This window comes from Sesamum indicum, linkage group LG8, assembly GCF_026168435.1.
Source record: "Sesamum indicum cultivar Baizhima isolate 11 linkage group LG8, ASM2616843v1, whole genome shotgun sequence".
Taxonomy (NCBI): domain Eukaryota; kingdom Viridiplantae; phylum Streptophyta; class Magnoliopsida; order Lamiales; family Pedaliaceae; genus Sesamum; species Sesamum indicum.
Window position 1 is genome coordinate 26,090,047 of NC_142664.1, and position 17,932 is coordinate 26,107,978.

General features: G+C 35.0%; 3 protein-coding genes and 1 non-coding gene across 7 annotated transcripts; 2 read left to right on the forward strand and 2 right to left on the reverse strand.

The window, feature by feature from the left end:
• Nucleotides 1-701: 701 nt before the first annotated feature.
• Nucleotides 702-775, reverse strand: TRNAI-AAU (transfer RNA isoleucine (anticodon AAU)). The gene has a single exon. It is a non-coding gene; the product is annotated as a tRNA-Ile (tRNA).
• Nucleotides 776-1,221: 446 nt separating this feature from the next.
• On the forward strand, nt 1,222-2,849 carry LOC105168893 (uncharacterized protein At2g34160). Its single transcript, XM_011089087.3, has 5 exons — nt 1,222-1,347; nt 1,716-1,764; nt 1,943-2,005; nt 2,124-2,188; nt 2,480-2,849. Exons 1-5 carry the CDS (start codon nt 1,222-1,224, stop codon nt 2,558-2,560), a joined length of 384 nt encoding a protein of 127 aa, XP_011087389.1. The 3' UTR covers nt 2,561-2,849.
• Nucleotides 2,850-4,353: 1,504 nt separating this feature from the next.
• On the reverse strand, nt 4,354-12,507 carry LOC105168894 (putative myosin-binding protein 4). 4 transcript variants are annotated; one of them, XM_088884092.1, is made up of 6 exons: nt 12,335-12,507; nt 11,891-11,932; nt 11,550-11,605; nt 10,235-11,416; nt 8,144-9,748; nt 4,354-4,743 (listed from the first exon to the last, which is right to left on the reverse strand). In XM_088884092.1, the coding sequence occupies exons 4-5, from the start codon at nt 11,328-11,330 to the stop codon at nt 8,169-8,171; spliced, it is 2,676 nt and encodes an 891-aa protein (XP_088740218.1). In that variant the 5' UTR covers nt 11,331-11,416; nt 11,550-11,605; nt 11,891-11,932; nt 12,335-12,507; the 3' UTR covers nt 4,354-4,743; nt 8,144-8,168. The 4 variants fall into 4 exon arrangements, with proteins under 4 accessions (XP_088740218.1, XP_011087390.1, XP_088740220.1 ...); XM_011089088.3 differs by lacking the exon at nt 11,550-11,605; XM_088884094.1 differs by lacking the exon at nt 12,335-12,507 and having other exon boundaries at nt 11,891-12,301.
• Nucleotides 12,508-14,597: 2,090 nt separating this feature from the next.
• On the forward strand, nt 14,598-17,932 carry LOC105168895 (uncharacterized). Its single transcript, XM_011089090.3, has 2 exons — nt 14,598-14,967; nt 15,512-17,932. Exon 2 carries the CDS (start codon nt 15,524-15,526, stop codon nt 17,717-17,719), a length of 2,196 nt encoding a protein of 731 aa, XP_011087392.1. The 5' UTR covers nt 14,598-14,967; nt 15,512-15,523; the 3' UTR covers nt 17,720-17,932.

The following is a 17,932-nucleotide window of genomic DNA, read 5'->3' on the forward strand; positions in this document are numbered from 1 at the left end:
CAATGATATATTAGTTTGCAAAAAAATGTGTAACTGAACAAAAAATTATGCATGAAAAGTCAAATTCATGTTAGAAAATTATGACATATTTTCAACAATAGTTTTATGTTCCTTAATATTTTTATGAAGATCAAAATTTGTTGTATAAGAAATTATTAAAGTATCAAATATGTATGGTTACTGTAGTCATCATTTAACACTTGAAAGAATTTGAATTGGAAAAAAAAAATCATAAGCAAAAATTAATTAAAGTTATAAATTCTACTTGCATCAAAGAAAATTGAAAAATATAATGAACTATGCAATTAAATGGATTCTCATAGCTTTTATTATTTTAATATAATTTTATTTACACACCTATTTATGTTATATGTATTTTAAAAATACTTAAAAATCAAACTCCATTTAAAAATATATACTTTTACATAAATTCTGAACAAGCATTTTGGCAAAATGCCCATTTATATATCCTACAAAAAAAAAATTATTAGGGTATGATAAATTATTTAATAATCATAAATTGATATTTTTAAAAGTAGAAATTGGTGGAAATAAATCTAAAAAGGGTGACAGGTTATAATACAGCAGAAGAATTGGAAAAATAGAGGAAGCGATGCTATCGAATAGTAGAAGGTACAAATTCTGAAACATAATGTATGAGCCAATTTCGCATTACCTGAAAAGATACAAAAAGGAAAACCTGGCCCATGCAGGTCTCGAACCTGCGACCTTCGCGTTATTAGCACGACGCTCTAACCAACTGAGCTAATAGGCCTATGCGTTGGTGCTTCATACTAAGTAGTTTGAGATACTTAGTAAACAATATAAAAGAAGGAAATGGATGGGATTAGAATATGGTTGATTTGGGTATGGTTAAAGTGTCCATAAGGAAATGAGACAAAAAAAATACAATATTCCTCCTACATATAATCAAAGAGAAGTAAGTATATTGACATTAATCCATCTGAATTGAGGTCCTACTCCTACTATTAAGCAAGACTTTGATTTTCTTAATAATTCCCATATCCTTAATCCTTTAACAACCACACTTCTTGACTGTGAATAGATAGATATATGTTTACATGGTGAAAATGAAAGGGTTGATTGTGTCAAAATGCTATACAACAGCTGCACCACCAATTTTTCCTGCAAACATACCTTCCCAATTACTTAACAAACACAAAAGGCATTAGAGAGTGCATATTTTGTTAGAGACAAAAAATGACAATGGCATCATCATCACCTGCCTCTCCTATCAAACAAACAAACAACGAAAATCTCAAGAAGAATAGAATTCAAGTCTCCAATACAAAGAAGCCACTCTTCTTCTATGTCAATCTTGCAAAGGTAAATTACATAATACTCTCTCTCTCTCTTTCTCACATATTTATATAGCACATGGAAATTCATATTCACGTCGGTCTCTCCAAACCAATCACATGCTAAATGTACTGCTCTCCTCCTGGGATTGCTTCTATTTGACGAAACACCAGCCCGCCTGTATGATCGACCTGATTTGAATTAAATATTCGTTCGACAATGTAAATTAATGGGATTGAGATTTATCGTCCCACAATTTCTTAACTTTTTTACTTATTTATTTGTACTTACTTGCATATAATATGCTACATATAGTACTTTAGTTTTATTTTAATTTGTTTAAGTGGAACTGAACAGTGATAATGGGTTATTTTTTTCTTTTCTTTCTTATGCAGAGGTACTTACAACAACATAAAGAGATTGAACTTTCTGCTTTGGGCATGGGTAACAATCTTCATCCTTGTCTTTTTTAATTCTTTTTTTTTTATCTGTTTCAAGGTTAGGGTCATGCGTTGTTTATTTAAGAAAAAATCAACTAATTCCAAATATTTAGAGCATTATTTGGTGCATCTCGAATAATTATTTGATTATGTTGATGATAATTTTGTATTATTCATTGCAGCCATCACTACCGTTGTAACAATAGCTGAGATTCTGAAAAATAATGGATTTGTGACCGAGAAGAGTAAGTGATTTATTTGAATAAATAAAGTAGAATATGTCCTAAGTACTCTAAGAAATTGAGGGAAATTAAATGATATATAGTTCATATGAAATATTAATGTTCTTAAAATGAATTGCAGGTATTGTCACCTCCACTGTTGGAATGAAAGATGTAGCTAAGGGCCGTGTAATTCACAAAGCTAGGGTGAGTCTCTAATTTACCCACATATATATATATATATATATATTATTTAATTTGTACTAATTCTTACATATACATATTATTGAGAACATTTTTGATACAATTTACCATCCTATGATATTGCAAATGAATAAATTACCTTTTCTATGAAAAAGTAACAACAATTTACCCCCTGGATAAATTGCTACATTTCTAAAAATATAAGGGGATAATTTGCTCATTTGCAATATTACAAGGGGTTGGTTACTTGCATTTTTTTCTATCGAAAACTTATATTGTTGTTATACCATTTAGATCGAAATTGTGCTGGAGAAGTCCGAGAAATTCGATACGCTAATAGCTGCAACTGCAAACGGCAAAGTTGAAAAGAAGTAGTAGGTACTATGAAGAAGATATATGACCCCTCTTGGCTTCCCAAATATGATCATAGCAATTCTTGTATTGTATGGCAGTTTAGATACGAGAATAGCTAATACTTGGAATTCATATTTTAATAGTTATTACAACGTTAGGTTTTCTTAGGAAGCAAAGTGAATCCCCAGTCCCATGTTGTATAGAAGAGATGTGGCTCCAAATTAATTGTATATATTTGCTTCCTTTATTTTGTAACTTTTTCCTACAATTTCTGTGCAATCTTTTTTCTTATTAAGATACTGCAAGTATTTATGGAACTATTCAATATTAAGAGTGGAATTTCTTTGTGTTGTCGTTTGCATGTTTGGTATTATATTTTGAAAGATCGGCCGACTTATAAACCTTAATAATTTTCTTGAATATTTCATCCACACAAATGCCTAAGATTTGTTGCCTAGCAAATTGCTAATAAACATTATTTTTCATCAAATGCGACTTGTACAAGAAAAACTATGATCAAGATTATCATCATGCATGTATGTTGGAACAATTGTAGATATATGTAAAATATTAATGTACAAAGTCCAATTAATTTATCAATTGCTAAACAATGTTATTAACATTTGAATCTTGAAATAAGTCATTGTATTAGTGAAATGTAACATTAGGAAATAAAATGAAAATATATGTCTGTGTCTTACAACGTATTTAGACTATATACATAATGGCAAGCTAAAATTCTCTAACAACACGGATTTTGCACGGATGAATTCCCATATTTTAGGACATCGTGAGTTTCATGTCTTTTTTCAATCCTTTTATATGGAGTTATGATTCATTTATCACTTCATCATATTAGATAGAAACATAAGAACCTACATTTTATGCTACCATTTACTTTTTTTTTTTTTACACACATGTTTTGATTCTTTAAGATAGCAAAAGGAGAATACTGGTGTCTAGTTTAGACATATGCAAAGGTTTGTGGGTACCATAAAGAAGCACCATTCATCATAAATGTTTTATATTTTTCAAAGGGTAAATTACATTGACACATTTTAAGATTAGGACATTATCTATCTTATATAAAATTATAGATATATTCTTTGAGTTTATAGTTGTAACCACAACTACAGCTCCCTATTCAAAGGCAAAATTTACTCAAACACTTGATGAAAAACATTGCACTAACACTCTTGGGGGTGTAGCTGTAATTTTACAAAAAAAAAAATAGATGGCATGTTTGTGTATTTTGAACCAATTTCAAAAACTGTCAATATAATTTACCCCTTTCCTAAATTCGATGACTTAGGAAACTATAGGCCGGGGTGGGACTATTCCAATTCAACAATTAAGTCAAGACTTAAAGTGAATGCATAGACATTAAACTATTGGAGTTTCAATTTTTATTGAGTTAATTGTCAATTTGGTCCCATACTAAAGGGTCTTTTGCAAAAATAGTCCAAATATTAACTGCGCCACTAAAACTTCAACAAACATTTAATATATGGGTTTGCCTAATAAAAATTGTGTTTACTACCTAAAGTTACATTTTTCCTCTACTTGCTCACAATAGTTTACCTACTACTGCTTTTCTTTTCAATTGCAAAAGAACTCCCCTTGCTTTATGCACATGATGTTGGAACCATGTAGAAGCCATTTCAAATTTATTCAAAGAATGTTTGGATCATGTCTGGTTTGCATTTTCTTAAGTAGATTGGATTATAAATCCAGAAAAATATATTATTTCATGCATTTTCATATAAAAATTATTACAAAATAGTATTTTTTTTTCGTATGACAAACCATCAAAATACATATTAATCCAAACGCATTTTCATTCTATGAGAACTTGTCACAAAACATATTGATCCAAATGTATTTTCATTTTTTGCACAAGACCAGATACATAACTAAAAACACACTTGAAATACTGAGACTCAAACATTGAGAATGAAAACAAAACCAAACAAGGCTGTCGTCGTTTCCTTAGTTTTATTATGATGAATCCCAAGTATAACTGTACACAACTAGTTCATCAATCCCACACGCAGCTTTATAGCATACTTCTCTTCCGTTTCCAAAGAGTTAATCAATTTCTATCATTAGGCATCTGGAAAACATATTAACATAGAGACTTGGTCACTGAGATACACCCAACAGAATACTGCATTGGAAAAAATTGTCTGCACGTCATAAGGTTCCTGCATAAAACAAGCATGTATATTTACCTTTCTGAGATTAGATAAAAAAAGATACATAGTTCAGACAATTCGAATACATTGCAACAAGAAACAATGCTGCTACATGTCAGAAAAATTTCACGTCTTTGATTGTGCATGTAGCTTTTTAATTGCTAGGTTTCTACGACCGCCCGGCACCTCATACAAACCGTGGCTAGCATTGAAGATCACATGTTATTTCTCAAGAAGGTAACTGTCACAAGTAACACAAGAAACTAAAAAGATCCAACTACCAGCATTCTTTAGTTCTGATGGGCAATTCTACCAAATTCCTTTCCAAGACCCAGTAACTTAAGCAAGGGCTAACTTGCTGAGATCGATTCTCACAGCTGATGAACAAAAATCATAATCTCACAAGACGTTTCTATTGTGAACGGGAAATGCCACGTAATTGTTGACTGATTCTATTGGAGGTTCTCCCCAGGTCTTCTCCAATTCTATTGCATCTCTTGGTCAAGGGGTCTATAGCAATCTTGCGGAGAATAGAGCTCACAGTGTATCTTTTAGCACTCGAACCCATTATACAAACAGCATAATTCACATACTGGTACTGCCAAATCAAATTTAACAGACAGCATCTCATATTGTTTACATGCAATTTTGGTTGAGCGCAGAATTTCAGAGTGCCAAACAGAATTTAACAGACAATGTGTCTCAGATCGTTCTGATTTTCAATTCCCATAGAAAACATAAAAGTACAACTATTTAACAAAAGCCTTCTTTTCTGGAGACGTGCAATGTAGTAGCTGGAAAAAGTTAGAGATCAAGTAACCTATGTTCCACTTGCACTAAAGCTTCACCAGAAATGAGACAAGGTGCAATCATTCTTGAATTTCTATAACATTCATGCGCTCAAAGAGTAGGCAACTAATAATCTTGTTTATCCATAAAACTAGGGAAAGTTATTAATCCTTAGCAACTGTACATTGTTATGCCACAGGAACTAAATCTCATAACTCAAGTTAATGAAATGGCATCTGCTCCAGGTTTTACAAAAGAATAATTAATCTCTCCGAGTATTCGGAATCTGGATACGGGCCACCAACGCTTGATCTTGTCTAAAGTCAAAAACTATCAGATCAGAGTTTCGTAGATAAGTGAAATATAGAACATGAGAGACATGAAACAAGAGAACTTTAGGCAGGCATGGCACTAATGCCGAGTAGCATGGCAATAACTAAGCTGAACCTGGAATACTGGAAGATTGTAGAATCGCAAGCAGTTTGATCAAATAGAATCATAAAACATAGAAATGTATAATAGATATGAAAAGAACCACTCCCTAAATGTCCAGCTCCAACTTTCTTCCATTGTCCAAAAATCGTGGAGGAAAGGAGTTCATTATAATATGTTATATCATAAATTCATTGCAAAGCAGGAGAAACCATTTGACAAGAATATTAGTCCTTAAGGAGAGATAAGAAGAGTTAAGAAATGTTTCACACAAGGAAGACACGTTAAGTATATACTGAGAAAAACTGGGTTTTGGTGGTCAGAGGAATTTCTGAATTTCAAATGTGTCAGCAGTTCAGACAAACTTATATTTTATATGCCTATTGCACGCTGAGGACCAAATCCATTTCTGCAACAAAATTATTGGACAGAAATTTACACATTATGTTGTGGTAGCTGCCAGAATAGTCAACAGCATATATGAAAAACTAAGATGTTTTTTTGCCAGTAGTCAATTGAATGAGATATAAAACATAAAAAGAACGTATATTTCAAATCACAAGGGCCAAAGTCATATAAGCAATCTATATGTTATTTCATGATGATGAATTCCTTTGCATAAACAAGGTCATATAACCTCCAGGAGGCTTTAATGCGTACATGAGAATCAAAAAAAAAAAAAAAAAGAAACAAGAAATAAATAAATAAACGATTGAAATTGGTATGTGGTGGAGAAGGAAACTTGCAGATTGAATAAGTAACATTCCGACTAATCCTCAAAGGGATTTCTTTTTACAAGGGCAAGATAGTAAAAAATGATCATCAGATGGTCAAAGCATCCTATTCCTTTGGCGACCAACAGGATGTCAGTGGTTTTATCATGTCCAAAATCATGGCCATGTTTCCTTCATTTCCGTTTTGTGAAGAGAGTTTGAAGGATGCTTTTTATTTATTAGAAGAGTAAGTAGAAGTTCTATTTTTGTTTTCGTTAGATGAGATCTTTCTTCTGAGTTTCTAGGGATCCAAGAAAGCAAAAAGACTAGAATGTTGTAGGAAGTAAACTGTTTTCTGCTATGGCTTTATGTTTGGTTGAACTGGATGCACACATCATTACGGATTACAACACAACTGAAATCACAGATGTCCTCTCTTTGGTGCAAAGCCCCATGTTTGCTTAGAGCTCTGCCTTTGGAGGACCTTCAAAGAGAGTGGCAAAACTTTGGTGCTTATGATTACTTCTTGCCCTCCTCTTTTTCATCTATCTATTTTCTCAGTGGAATTTATTTTTAGTTCAGAAAACATAAAAAACAGCTTGTTTTTACAAATTACTCCTTGGAATAACCATATTTAACTTTCGTATTTGATAACCTACAACCACATCCTCCATCTTTTCATTTCTTGCTTGATCTGTTCCCAATTTCATTTTCTATCAAGTACAAGAGCATAAACAAAACAGATGGTGACAGAGAGAGAGAAGAGAAGAGGAGAGAGGAATTTTAGAATAAAACTGCTCAAGGATGACTGAATGACGAAGGCAGTAATCCTTTCCTATTGCTGTCTACTTTCTAAGTGTCTTTATCCTATTATCGTTCATTGACGTGTTCACACTAGTGAAAAGTTCCATGAGGCCTATAATCAACAAAATGTGGCAGTTGTCAACAGTGCTGCAATATTCTGTAATTCACTGCAATGCACCCTGCAATCTTATGTTTTTCTTAGAATACACCATAATTTCCAGCTTCCCTTTTGATAGTGATCTAACGAACCTAACCCAGTAAGGAAATTTTAATGGTCACCATCCATATTCATAAATAGTATTACATCAAGATTTTCCTTCTCATTCACAATGTTAAAACTTCTTATGTACTAGACTAAAGCTTCAGAGTTGACATAACCAAATATGTGAAAGCTACATTAGATACTCATGCAGAAGCAGGCTCACCAGGATCTACCTTTTCACAACTATTAATTGAATACACAAGATTTGCCTCATCTGTGGTAGCACTTTGACATATTATTCACTTATTTTTCTACACTAGACAAAGATTAAATATGGCTCCATTATAAACAACTCCGATCTTATGCATACATACAGCGACAGAGAAAGAGTGTAACTGCAGTGTGTTAAAAAAAGGGTAAGAACCGATGAAAACTAGATCTCCATGTTAAAGTAGTATTTAGAGCTTACCATAAAAGTATTGAGACCCGAAGTTTCATGTTAAATCTTCACTTCGTGTTCTAATGTGAACCGAATGTAACTCTTGTAGCCAAACAGCTATTTCTCGGATTAATTCAAATCCTTCACTTCCCTTCTCAAGTGAGTTAATCGAACACTCAATAACGTTTTTCTCTGCTTCCAGCGCTTCCAGTCTGTTGTTCATAACAGAAAGCTCATGTCTAAGTGCATCTAACTCAGCATCTTTGTTGGCATGTTGGCCAGACTTGAATTCACCATATCCTTCACTTTCATCCTCATTTCCACATAGATCCTTAGATGGAGTTTCCTTGTGCACGACTCCATCCGTTGGTAGATTATTGTTTTTTTTTCTGCCATTTTCTTGAGAAACCCCCACAGAATCAAGCTGTTCAGGAGCACTTGCCTTGAGTACCTTCCCTGTTGAAGAAGCGTCATCTATCATGTCAGAATAGATATCATGTTTGGCAAACATATATAGCTTTTCTTCCAGCTTTCTCAAACATTGTAAAATGAATCCCTTTTCATCTTCAAACTGTGGCAAGGAGATCCGTTCACTAGCCATTTCCCTATCTAATGTCTTTGATGCTCCATCAATTTTGTTACTAATATCAGGTTTGTCATTATCTGAGTTGCTGAATGCAGTCATATTACTTTCACAATTTGCTTCTATTTTGTGCACCTTCAATACACCTGCATCAGATTCAGGCCTTGGCTTGACGCAGGTATTGGGCAAAGATATATCTCCAAATTGGTTCTTGTACAACTCAAGCTCATACTCAAGATCTTGAATCTGTTTCTCCTTATCTGTAAGCAGGTCGTTAGCTTGCTGCAGTGCTTCATCATCATGCTCAGCTTGTTCATCCATCATTCTTAGGCACTGAAGGGCTTCCATATGGAGGGCCGCTTTCTCTTCTTGCAATCTAGTAATCATGGCCATTGATTGATTAGCAGCAATTGCAGATGCATTTCTCTCTTCTTCTAATTCTTTATACAAAGTAGACATTATTTTCTTGTCATGCTCCACCTGTCGTCTCAAACGATCTTCCACACTTTCACCTTCAATTTCACTAATAGTGCTCCCATCAAGAGATAAGGTGGAATCATTTCTCTCAAGCGAGATCCTTCTTTGAATTATTTGAATCCCTGTGGCAATAGAAGCATCCATAGCTTTAAAATCTTCACTATTTGCAGACACCCTGGGACTCATATCATTTAATGGTACTTCAATTCCTCGAGAAGATATTTGTGATAGCAAGAGCTTCAAATCTTCACTTGCTCTCAGAGACTCCTTCATAGACCGTTGTTGTTCTAAGAGTCTTCCAGACAACTGTCTTCCCCTAATTCCAAGAGCTAATTTATAGGCAGCACCAAGATCCAAAGACTCAGAGATTTGTAAACTATCATTTTTATTAGGTCTCAAATCCATTTGAATTTCATCTGCTGGAATAAGCTCTCTTCCAATTCTAAGAGTGCCTTCATGTTCTGTAGCCACTTCTTTCCATAGCTCAGCTGTGCCAGCAGAGTCACTTGCCAGATTAGAAGCTTCCCCGCATTCAGCATGGACTACTTTCTCCATCTGAGTGGGGCTTGTATCATCTAAAATAAATAACAAAGAGGTAATTAGATAAGGCAAAACAATTAAACCCAAAGGTTTCAGATTCAAAAGAAAAATGATTAGAAGAAAAGGAAGTGTCCAACTATTGTTCGTAATCAACTCATGTATTCAAAAGGTATCAGGTCTAAAAAAGCCAACAGATCAACCACAATTGCAAGTCAACAAATTCGTGGAACTTGTTATAATTGATTTTATGAGTCAAATATATGTTTATGATACAAATAATTGAATATGTTCAGTAATTAATTGCAGGAACAATATGCTGAATGGCAAAAGGCATCCATGTACATACTCTTCTGTTTTCTCCATGTTTGCTTACCAGGAGGCTTGACTTCTCATGAAAGCATGAATGCATTTTAGAAAATAGATACTTTGGGACCACCAAACTGTCACCAATGCTTGAATGTAAAAGAAATCCAATATATGGTCATGGACACAGTGAAAAATGTAATACAAATTTGACTTACTGGTCTCTTTTGATTCATAATAATGAGTCCCACTAATATTGGGAGATGGTAGTGCTTCCGAAGAAGATATGAGTTCAGATGGTTCACTGACACCATTCTTATGGTCAAGCTGCCTCCGGTTAAGTTCCTCTAACCCATGCCCAACTGGTGCCTCAGGTTCTACATTATGTCTGGAATTAGTAGGGTCCCCTGACTCAGTAAGTGAAAACTCAGTTGGTTGAACTGGATCTATTGACTTCTCTGAAGCTGGACAATCAGCAAAAGCAATAATTTGAGGTTCCACAGATACATAATCATCTGGTGAATCTTCCGCTGAAATCTCCGTTTCACAAATAAGTGCATTCTCATTTTCATTTTCATTATCCCAAAAAGGACCTTCTGATTCCGTATCAGAAGTGACCTTGACCTTTGTATATTCTACGTGTGGCAGCAGGTCAGCATCCTTGTTCCACTTTTGCCCTAATTGATATGATCTTTCCGTTATCTCCTGCACCTCATCCACATTATATTTAGACATAACACATGGATCAAGCTCAGCTCCCTCACTGTCAATTGATTTGCTCTGGAACAAGTTTTCAGTATATGTTCTGGAAACCCATTGCTCATTGCAACATGCACATATTCTTGTGCCAGAAGAACCATTGTTATGTTCATCAGATGTAGCACCTTCAGCTAGGCCACAGTAAGGCTCAGCCCCCAGTTTGCCAACTAATAATCTGTAAGTTTCAGCATTTGACTTGTTTACTGTGGCGAATGAGAACAAGCAACTTTCACAGGTCCCATGAACATCAACAAGGTTATCATGGAGTTTACAAAGAACTAAAGAAGAGATCTTTAACTTGTGCCTGTGGCAGATTAAATCCCAGTAAAAGCCAGATCTTTCACTGCCCAGGACATGATCTAGTCTTGAGCATAGCAAACATGGAATTTGCAATTGGCAATAACGAGCAAACCTTGTAACCAAGTAGGAGAAATTAGCATCAATAAAAAGCAAAAAAATCAGCATCCATTCGAGAACTGCTGAAACTAAAAGTGAGGCAATACTGAGAGAAACTCTTTGCCCAGATTCATTGGCTGGACTCTGCTTTGAATCCATTTGACCTGAAACTCCAGGGCGAGAGGTTGATCACTCCAATGAAACAGGCATGCAATATCCCCGATGGTACAAAGGATAATCCAGTACTGTAACCACAGAAATAAAAAACGCATGTTAGAAAAAATTCAGACTACCAGATTTCTCCAGCAGCATAACACAGGAAAGATAACATAAATCGATTGAAGCACATTTTTAAGCATAAAACGAGTAACTGCATACATGATTCTACTTGAACTATGAATCTCATGGTGTCAAACACCAGAATTCTCCGCAAACTGAAAACATAAAGAATAGGCATTCATTACATCCTCAGGAAATAGCCAACAAGCATCTGATTAACGCACAACGAGAAAGCAATGACGCAAACAATGAGTCAACCTTAACAAAATAGTCATGCCATCACAGAATTATTGCATTCAAATTACCAACACTCGTCCATACGTTACTCTTATTGCAATCCAAATACACATGAAAGTATGAACAAACCATCAATATCCAAAAAGAATCAAAAGTTCCGAACAATGAAAAGAAAAAAACGGGAGAACAGCATAGAATCAAACCTGATCTCCAAGAAAATCAGCAGCTTCACCGAACATGGATCGCTGACAAAATAGAGCAAAATAAAGACACCAAAATGAGCAGGATTCAAACCAAGAAAAGAAAGACAAGAAACCCAGATATATTCCTGTCCCCACTCTATATATACAAATACATATAAGTGTATGTTATGGTGATGGTGATGTAACAGTTAAGTCTTTGAAAAATTCCAACAGAGATGTATCAGGGACGAGATTGGTTGGAAAATGATTAAGATAATGGGAAAAAGACAAGTTGGAGAGGAGAAGCCGACAGTATGACCAAAGAGAGTCTGCTGACTGATGACTCTGGAAATGTGACAAAGTTGGCATTATAGAGCCGAAAGGTGGCCACCCGCCACCCCACCCCCTTCCCCTCAAAAAGCAAAAGCCTTTCAGCAAATCGGATCATAGGTTTGTTCTTTTTACCTGTAGTTTTCGGATGAACACTTGAATCACCCGAGGAAGCCACCTTCAGTTTTTACCTTTTATCGCTGGTATTGTAAGAAATGATCCCCAGGGGGAAAGGGTGAAAGGATAATAGAAATAGAACTCTATAACACAAAAAATTAGGGCACAAAAATAGGAAATTGAGAAATGAATAGCAAAGAACAATTTGGTACCTGAGAGCTAACAAACGTTTTTAAATGGCTCAATTAGCATTAATTGTGGAGGGAAACTCGTGGTGAAAAACTCCATACGTCTGCTTCAATTATAATTTTTTTTAATATTATTAATCTATTTATTTTAATTTATTCTATCGCATAAGACCAACAAAAAATAAAATTTAAAATTTGAATATACAATCTGTATTAAAAAAAAAAAAAAGCTGAAAAGAGAAACCAATAAAATATAAAATTTTGATCTTTTTAACATGTTCCGCCAAATACGTATAAATTTTCAATTTAGGGGGACTATATGCATAACCTAAACTATTTCAAAATCGCGATGACTATCATAGGGAAAGCATTTTACAAAAGTTGAGATATACTCAGATTGGATCAATTAAAATATCATGGAGCAAAATTTCCTACCTCTAAAAGGCCTTCGTATGTAACTCTATAATTTATTTCAAAATTTATTATATAATAAAAATAAAAAATAACTATCTTTTACAGAATATTTCTATCCAGCTGGTCAATAACATTTAATTATTGTAAGATTTATACAAACATGGCACGTGCCATTAAACCACGAGGGTTTTGGCCTAACAACTGCAGATTTCATAACTCATATAGGGTGTTTCGATGAGTTTTTAAACTTTCCCAAATATCTTAAAAAGTATTTGAAAATTTATATAATGTTATAAAGTGGTTGGTATATGTATATATATATATTTTTTTGAAAAATTTATAAAATTTTAAAATAAAATAGTCAAGATCTATAAATTATTTAAAAGAAAATTAAGCTGAACCCATCTTCTTTTATATGATTTAAAATTATCATTTCATTTTAAAGTATATGATTTAAAATTCTAATAGTTTTATGATTTTTTTCAATGGTTATTATAATATGAAGAATTTATTGTATTAAATATTATAACATTTTATAAGCAATTTTTTAAGTAAATAGCAATAAATTACTATTACAAACATCAATATTTAACAAATACCAATAATAATAATAAGAATCAAATACTATTCATCAATATCATATATTATATTTAATCAACACATATTAAAGTATAACTAGACCAACTTGAATATCCTACACATTGGTGGGGTTTAAACCCACAATTTAGAATTATGGAGTCTCAACTTCGCCAAATGAGTTAGGCCTCATCGGCAACATCTTATAAGCTTTGACTTCTTAATTATCTAAACACTTTAAGGTCTCGTTTGATTGGTGTGGTCAGACATAATAAAATTATTTATTATTATGCCTAATCACACGTTTGTTTCAGAGTATTAGAACTAAATATTAATATCTGGCCCGATCTTAGCAATTCTAATTTATGGGTAATGTGTCCCACCTGAGAGGTGGAATACATTATTCTATCGGTTAATTTAAGATAGAATTAAAAGATTTCTTCATTTCAACTTGCTTTACTTTTTTCACAAAATAAGATGAAAACCATATTTTTCAATTTGATTTTGTTTTTACTTATAAAATATATGCATGCTTAAATGAATGTACGTCAAACTATAATAATTTAATAACAATATATATAATAAAAAATATTACTTCGTTCTTTTATATTTTTGTAAAATATTTGAGTTTTGATTAGTTATTAATTTCAAAAAGTAAAATTTTTACCATATTTTTATAACTTTTTTTTTAAAAAATATACATTTGCTTTATTTTTTTTAATTTATGGAATGTATATTTTAACCTTCTCTTACATATAAATGCAGAAAAGAAAAGGAACTATTCCACAAGAATTAATATTGTAAAAATAATATTTCAATAATTATTGAGAGGTCTTTTTAACTTTTGTAATTATTCACAAGTTACAATATTAATATATAAATAACTTAAAAATGGTCATTTTAAAAGTAATCATACTTTGTAATTCATTCAATTAAATATGATATTATATTATGCAGGTATACAAATATACATGTATATATGTACGTATAATAAGGCGGAAAAAGAAAAATGAAAAAGAAAAAAGGAAAAAAGGAGGAGGAATAATGAAAAAGGGGTAATAGGGTAAAGTACAAAATTGCAAGAAAAAAAGATCGGACAAGTTTTGACCTAAATACCCATCTCCCACAGCATTGGTAGCGGCTCCCAGCCTTCGCAACACCCTCTTCTGCCCTTCCTTCTACCTTCTCTCTTTTCCCCAATTTCCCATTTCTCTCCTTCCTCTATCCCTTTACCCGCCACTTTCAAATTATTGTTATTATACACCCCTGGGACGAAGCGTGATTTGTTTTCTTTTCATTGACGCTTCTGAATTTTGGTTGTTTCTGTATGTAATCTGTGGCGGATCGTTTGTTGGGTTTGTCAGATTCTTGTACTGGGAGTGTTCTGGCAGCTGGGTTTTGGCACTGCTCTATGAAAGACTCTAGCTTGATGTCATAAAATTGGCTTTTTCTTGCTTCGTGTTGTTTGTTCAGGTACTGTTTCAGTTTTATTCTTTAGTTACTTATACTGGGATTTTAATCCATCCCTTTTGTTTTCTGGTTCTCTGGATGAAATTCTGATGAGTTTTTTGTTTCAATTTTAGCTGGTTTCTCCTTTTGTTGTGAGTTTGAGTGGGAGGTTTGTGATGGAACGGATTTATCTGGATGGAGGACATCTGCTTTATTTACTATTTGGTGCTTACAGTAGTAGAATGTGTGTGTGTGTGTGGGGGGGGGGGGGGTTATTGTTGCATGGAATATTTTTTGTGTTTGTGATTTTGTCGTGATTCTGGCTGGATTTTTGGCTTCACAATATCCCGAGGAGTAATCGGATGCTGTATTGTTATATGTTCATATTTTGCCATGAAATTCTATTGAATTTTGGTAGCTGGACTTGTGTAGTTGGCTGAAGCAAATGAAATATAACTGGTCACTTTAATGTTTGACTTACCCTGTTAGATGTGTTACTAATTGCTTGGAATATAATTTTTTAAATTATTTCCTAAAACTTGATAGTGAAATATCATGAATAATGCAGGCCTAAGGAAAAATGGCAAACCATGATGTGCTGCTTGGACAAAATAATAGTGGAGCTCTTGGTCATAGCCAGCCTGTAGTGCTAAACCGTAATCATAGCATGGCTATTGCTCAAACCCACGGGTTGGAAATGGGACAGCCTCATGAGCAAGAAGCCAGATTGGGGCAGGGTCACGACAACCAGGGCGATGATGATCATGAATATGAACAGGGGAATAGGTTAACGATGGAGGAGAAACCTGAGCACGAAGTCCAAGATGTGCATTTACATGGAGGGAGCAGTGAGTTAGATATGTCTGATCACAATGAATTGGCAGTCTCTGAGACCCAAGAACTTGATGAGAATATGGAATTAGCGGTGATCCAGCACGAGGACATGGGTATAGACTCAGTGCATGATATGAGTCTTCACCAGGCTCTTATAGTTACTCCCTCTCATGTCCTCCAGCAGCGAACTCTTGCTATAAGCCCTAACTATGAGCTTCATGTGGGGCAAGAATTCCCTGATGTCAAAGCTTGTAGGAGGGCTTTGAGGGATACAGCTATTGCCCTGCACTTTGAAATGCAGACCATAAAATCAGATAAAACTCGCTTTACTGCGAAATGTGCCAGTGAGGGGTGCCCGTGGCGTATTCATGCTGCAAAGCTTCCTGGTGTACCCACTTTCACAATCAGGACCATCAATGATAACCATACATGTGGTGGAATTGCCCATCTTGGGCATCAGCAGGCCTCAGTGCAGTGGGTTGCCAATTCCGTAGAGCAACGGCTCCGGGAGAACCCTAATTACAAGCCGAAAGAGATACTGGAAGAAATTCATAGAGTTCATGGTATCACATTATCCTACAAGCAGGCTTGGCGTGGAAAGGAAAGGATCATGGCTGCCATGCGAGGATCCTTTGAAGAAGGCTATCGTCTCCTCCCACAGTACTGCGAGCAAGTAAAACGGACTAACCCAGGAAGTATTGCATCTGTCTATGGAAATCCTGCAGACAACTGCTTTCAGCGTCTCTTCATTTCATTCCAGGCATCAATATATGGTTTCCTAAATGCCTGCCGTCCTCTTCTTGGGCTTGACAGGACATTCTTGAAGAGTAAATATTTAGGTACATTGCTTCTGGCTACTGGTTTTGATGGGGACGGCGGCCTTTTCCCTTTGGCCTTTGGTGTTGTTGATGAGGAGAATGATGATAACTGGATGTGGTTTCTCTCGGAGCTTCATAACCTTCTTGAGGTCAATACTGAGAACATGCCAAGGCTTACAATACTGTCAGATAGGCAAAAGGGCATTGTGGATGGTGTGGAAGCCAATTTCCCCACTGCTTTCCATGGTTTTTGCATGCGTCATTTGAGTGAAAGCTTTCGCAAAGAATTTAACAATACAATGCTCGTTAACCTTTTGTGGGACGCTGCCCATGCTCTTACAGTTATTGAATTTGAAGCCAAAATTCTCGAGATTGAGGAGATATCTCAAGATGCCGCATACTGGATTCGCCGGATTCCGCCTCGTTTATGGGCTACAGCTTATTTTGAGGGAACAAGATTTGGACACTTGACGGCTAATATAGTGGAATCTTTAAATACTTGGATTTTGGAGGCCTCAGGTCTTCCAATAATTCAAATGATGGAATGCATCCGGAGGCAGCTCATGACTTGGTTCAATGAACGTCGAGAAACTAGTATGCAGTGGACATCCATTCTTGTACCTACTGCAGAGAGGCGAGTTGCCGAGGCTCTTGAGCGTGCACGTACATACCAGGTTCTTCGTGCTAATGAAGCTGAATTTGAGGTAATATCTCACGAGGGGACAAACATTGTTGATATCCGGAATCGCTGCTGTCTTTGTCGGGGATGGCAGCTGTATGGTCTACCCTGCGCGCATGCTGTTGCTGCTCTACTCTCATGCAGGCAGAATGTCCATAGATTCACCGAGAGCTGCTTTACTGTTGCTACTTATCGTAAGACATACTCGCAGACTATACATCCTATTCCCGATAAAACGCTGTGGAAGGAGTTATCTGATGGAGATCCCAGTGTCAGCAAAGCTGTCGAAATGGTTATTAATCCACCTAAGTCACTGCGTCCTCCTGGCCGACCAAGGAAAAAGCGTGTTAGAGCAGAAGATCGTGGTCGTGTGAAGAGAGTTGTACATTGTAGCCGTTGCAATCAGACAGGACACTTCAGAACAACATGTGCAGCACCAATATGAGAGCTCATTCTGGATAGTTATTCAATGAAATAAAGTTAAGCTAAGACCTCTCTAGAGATTTTTCTTAGACCTGTTTATTGTTAAAGGATTTATTATTAGTTCAGGTTGCAAATTGTTGTCCTTGATGCCAGATAAGATCACTATGTTTCTTATGTATCGTGTTCAGTATTTGATTTTAGTGCCATGTAAATGAAGGGATGCGACCTTATGGTA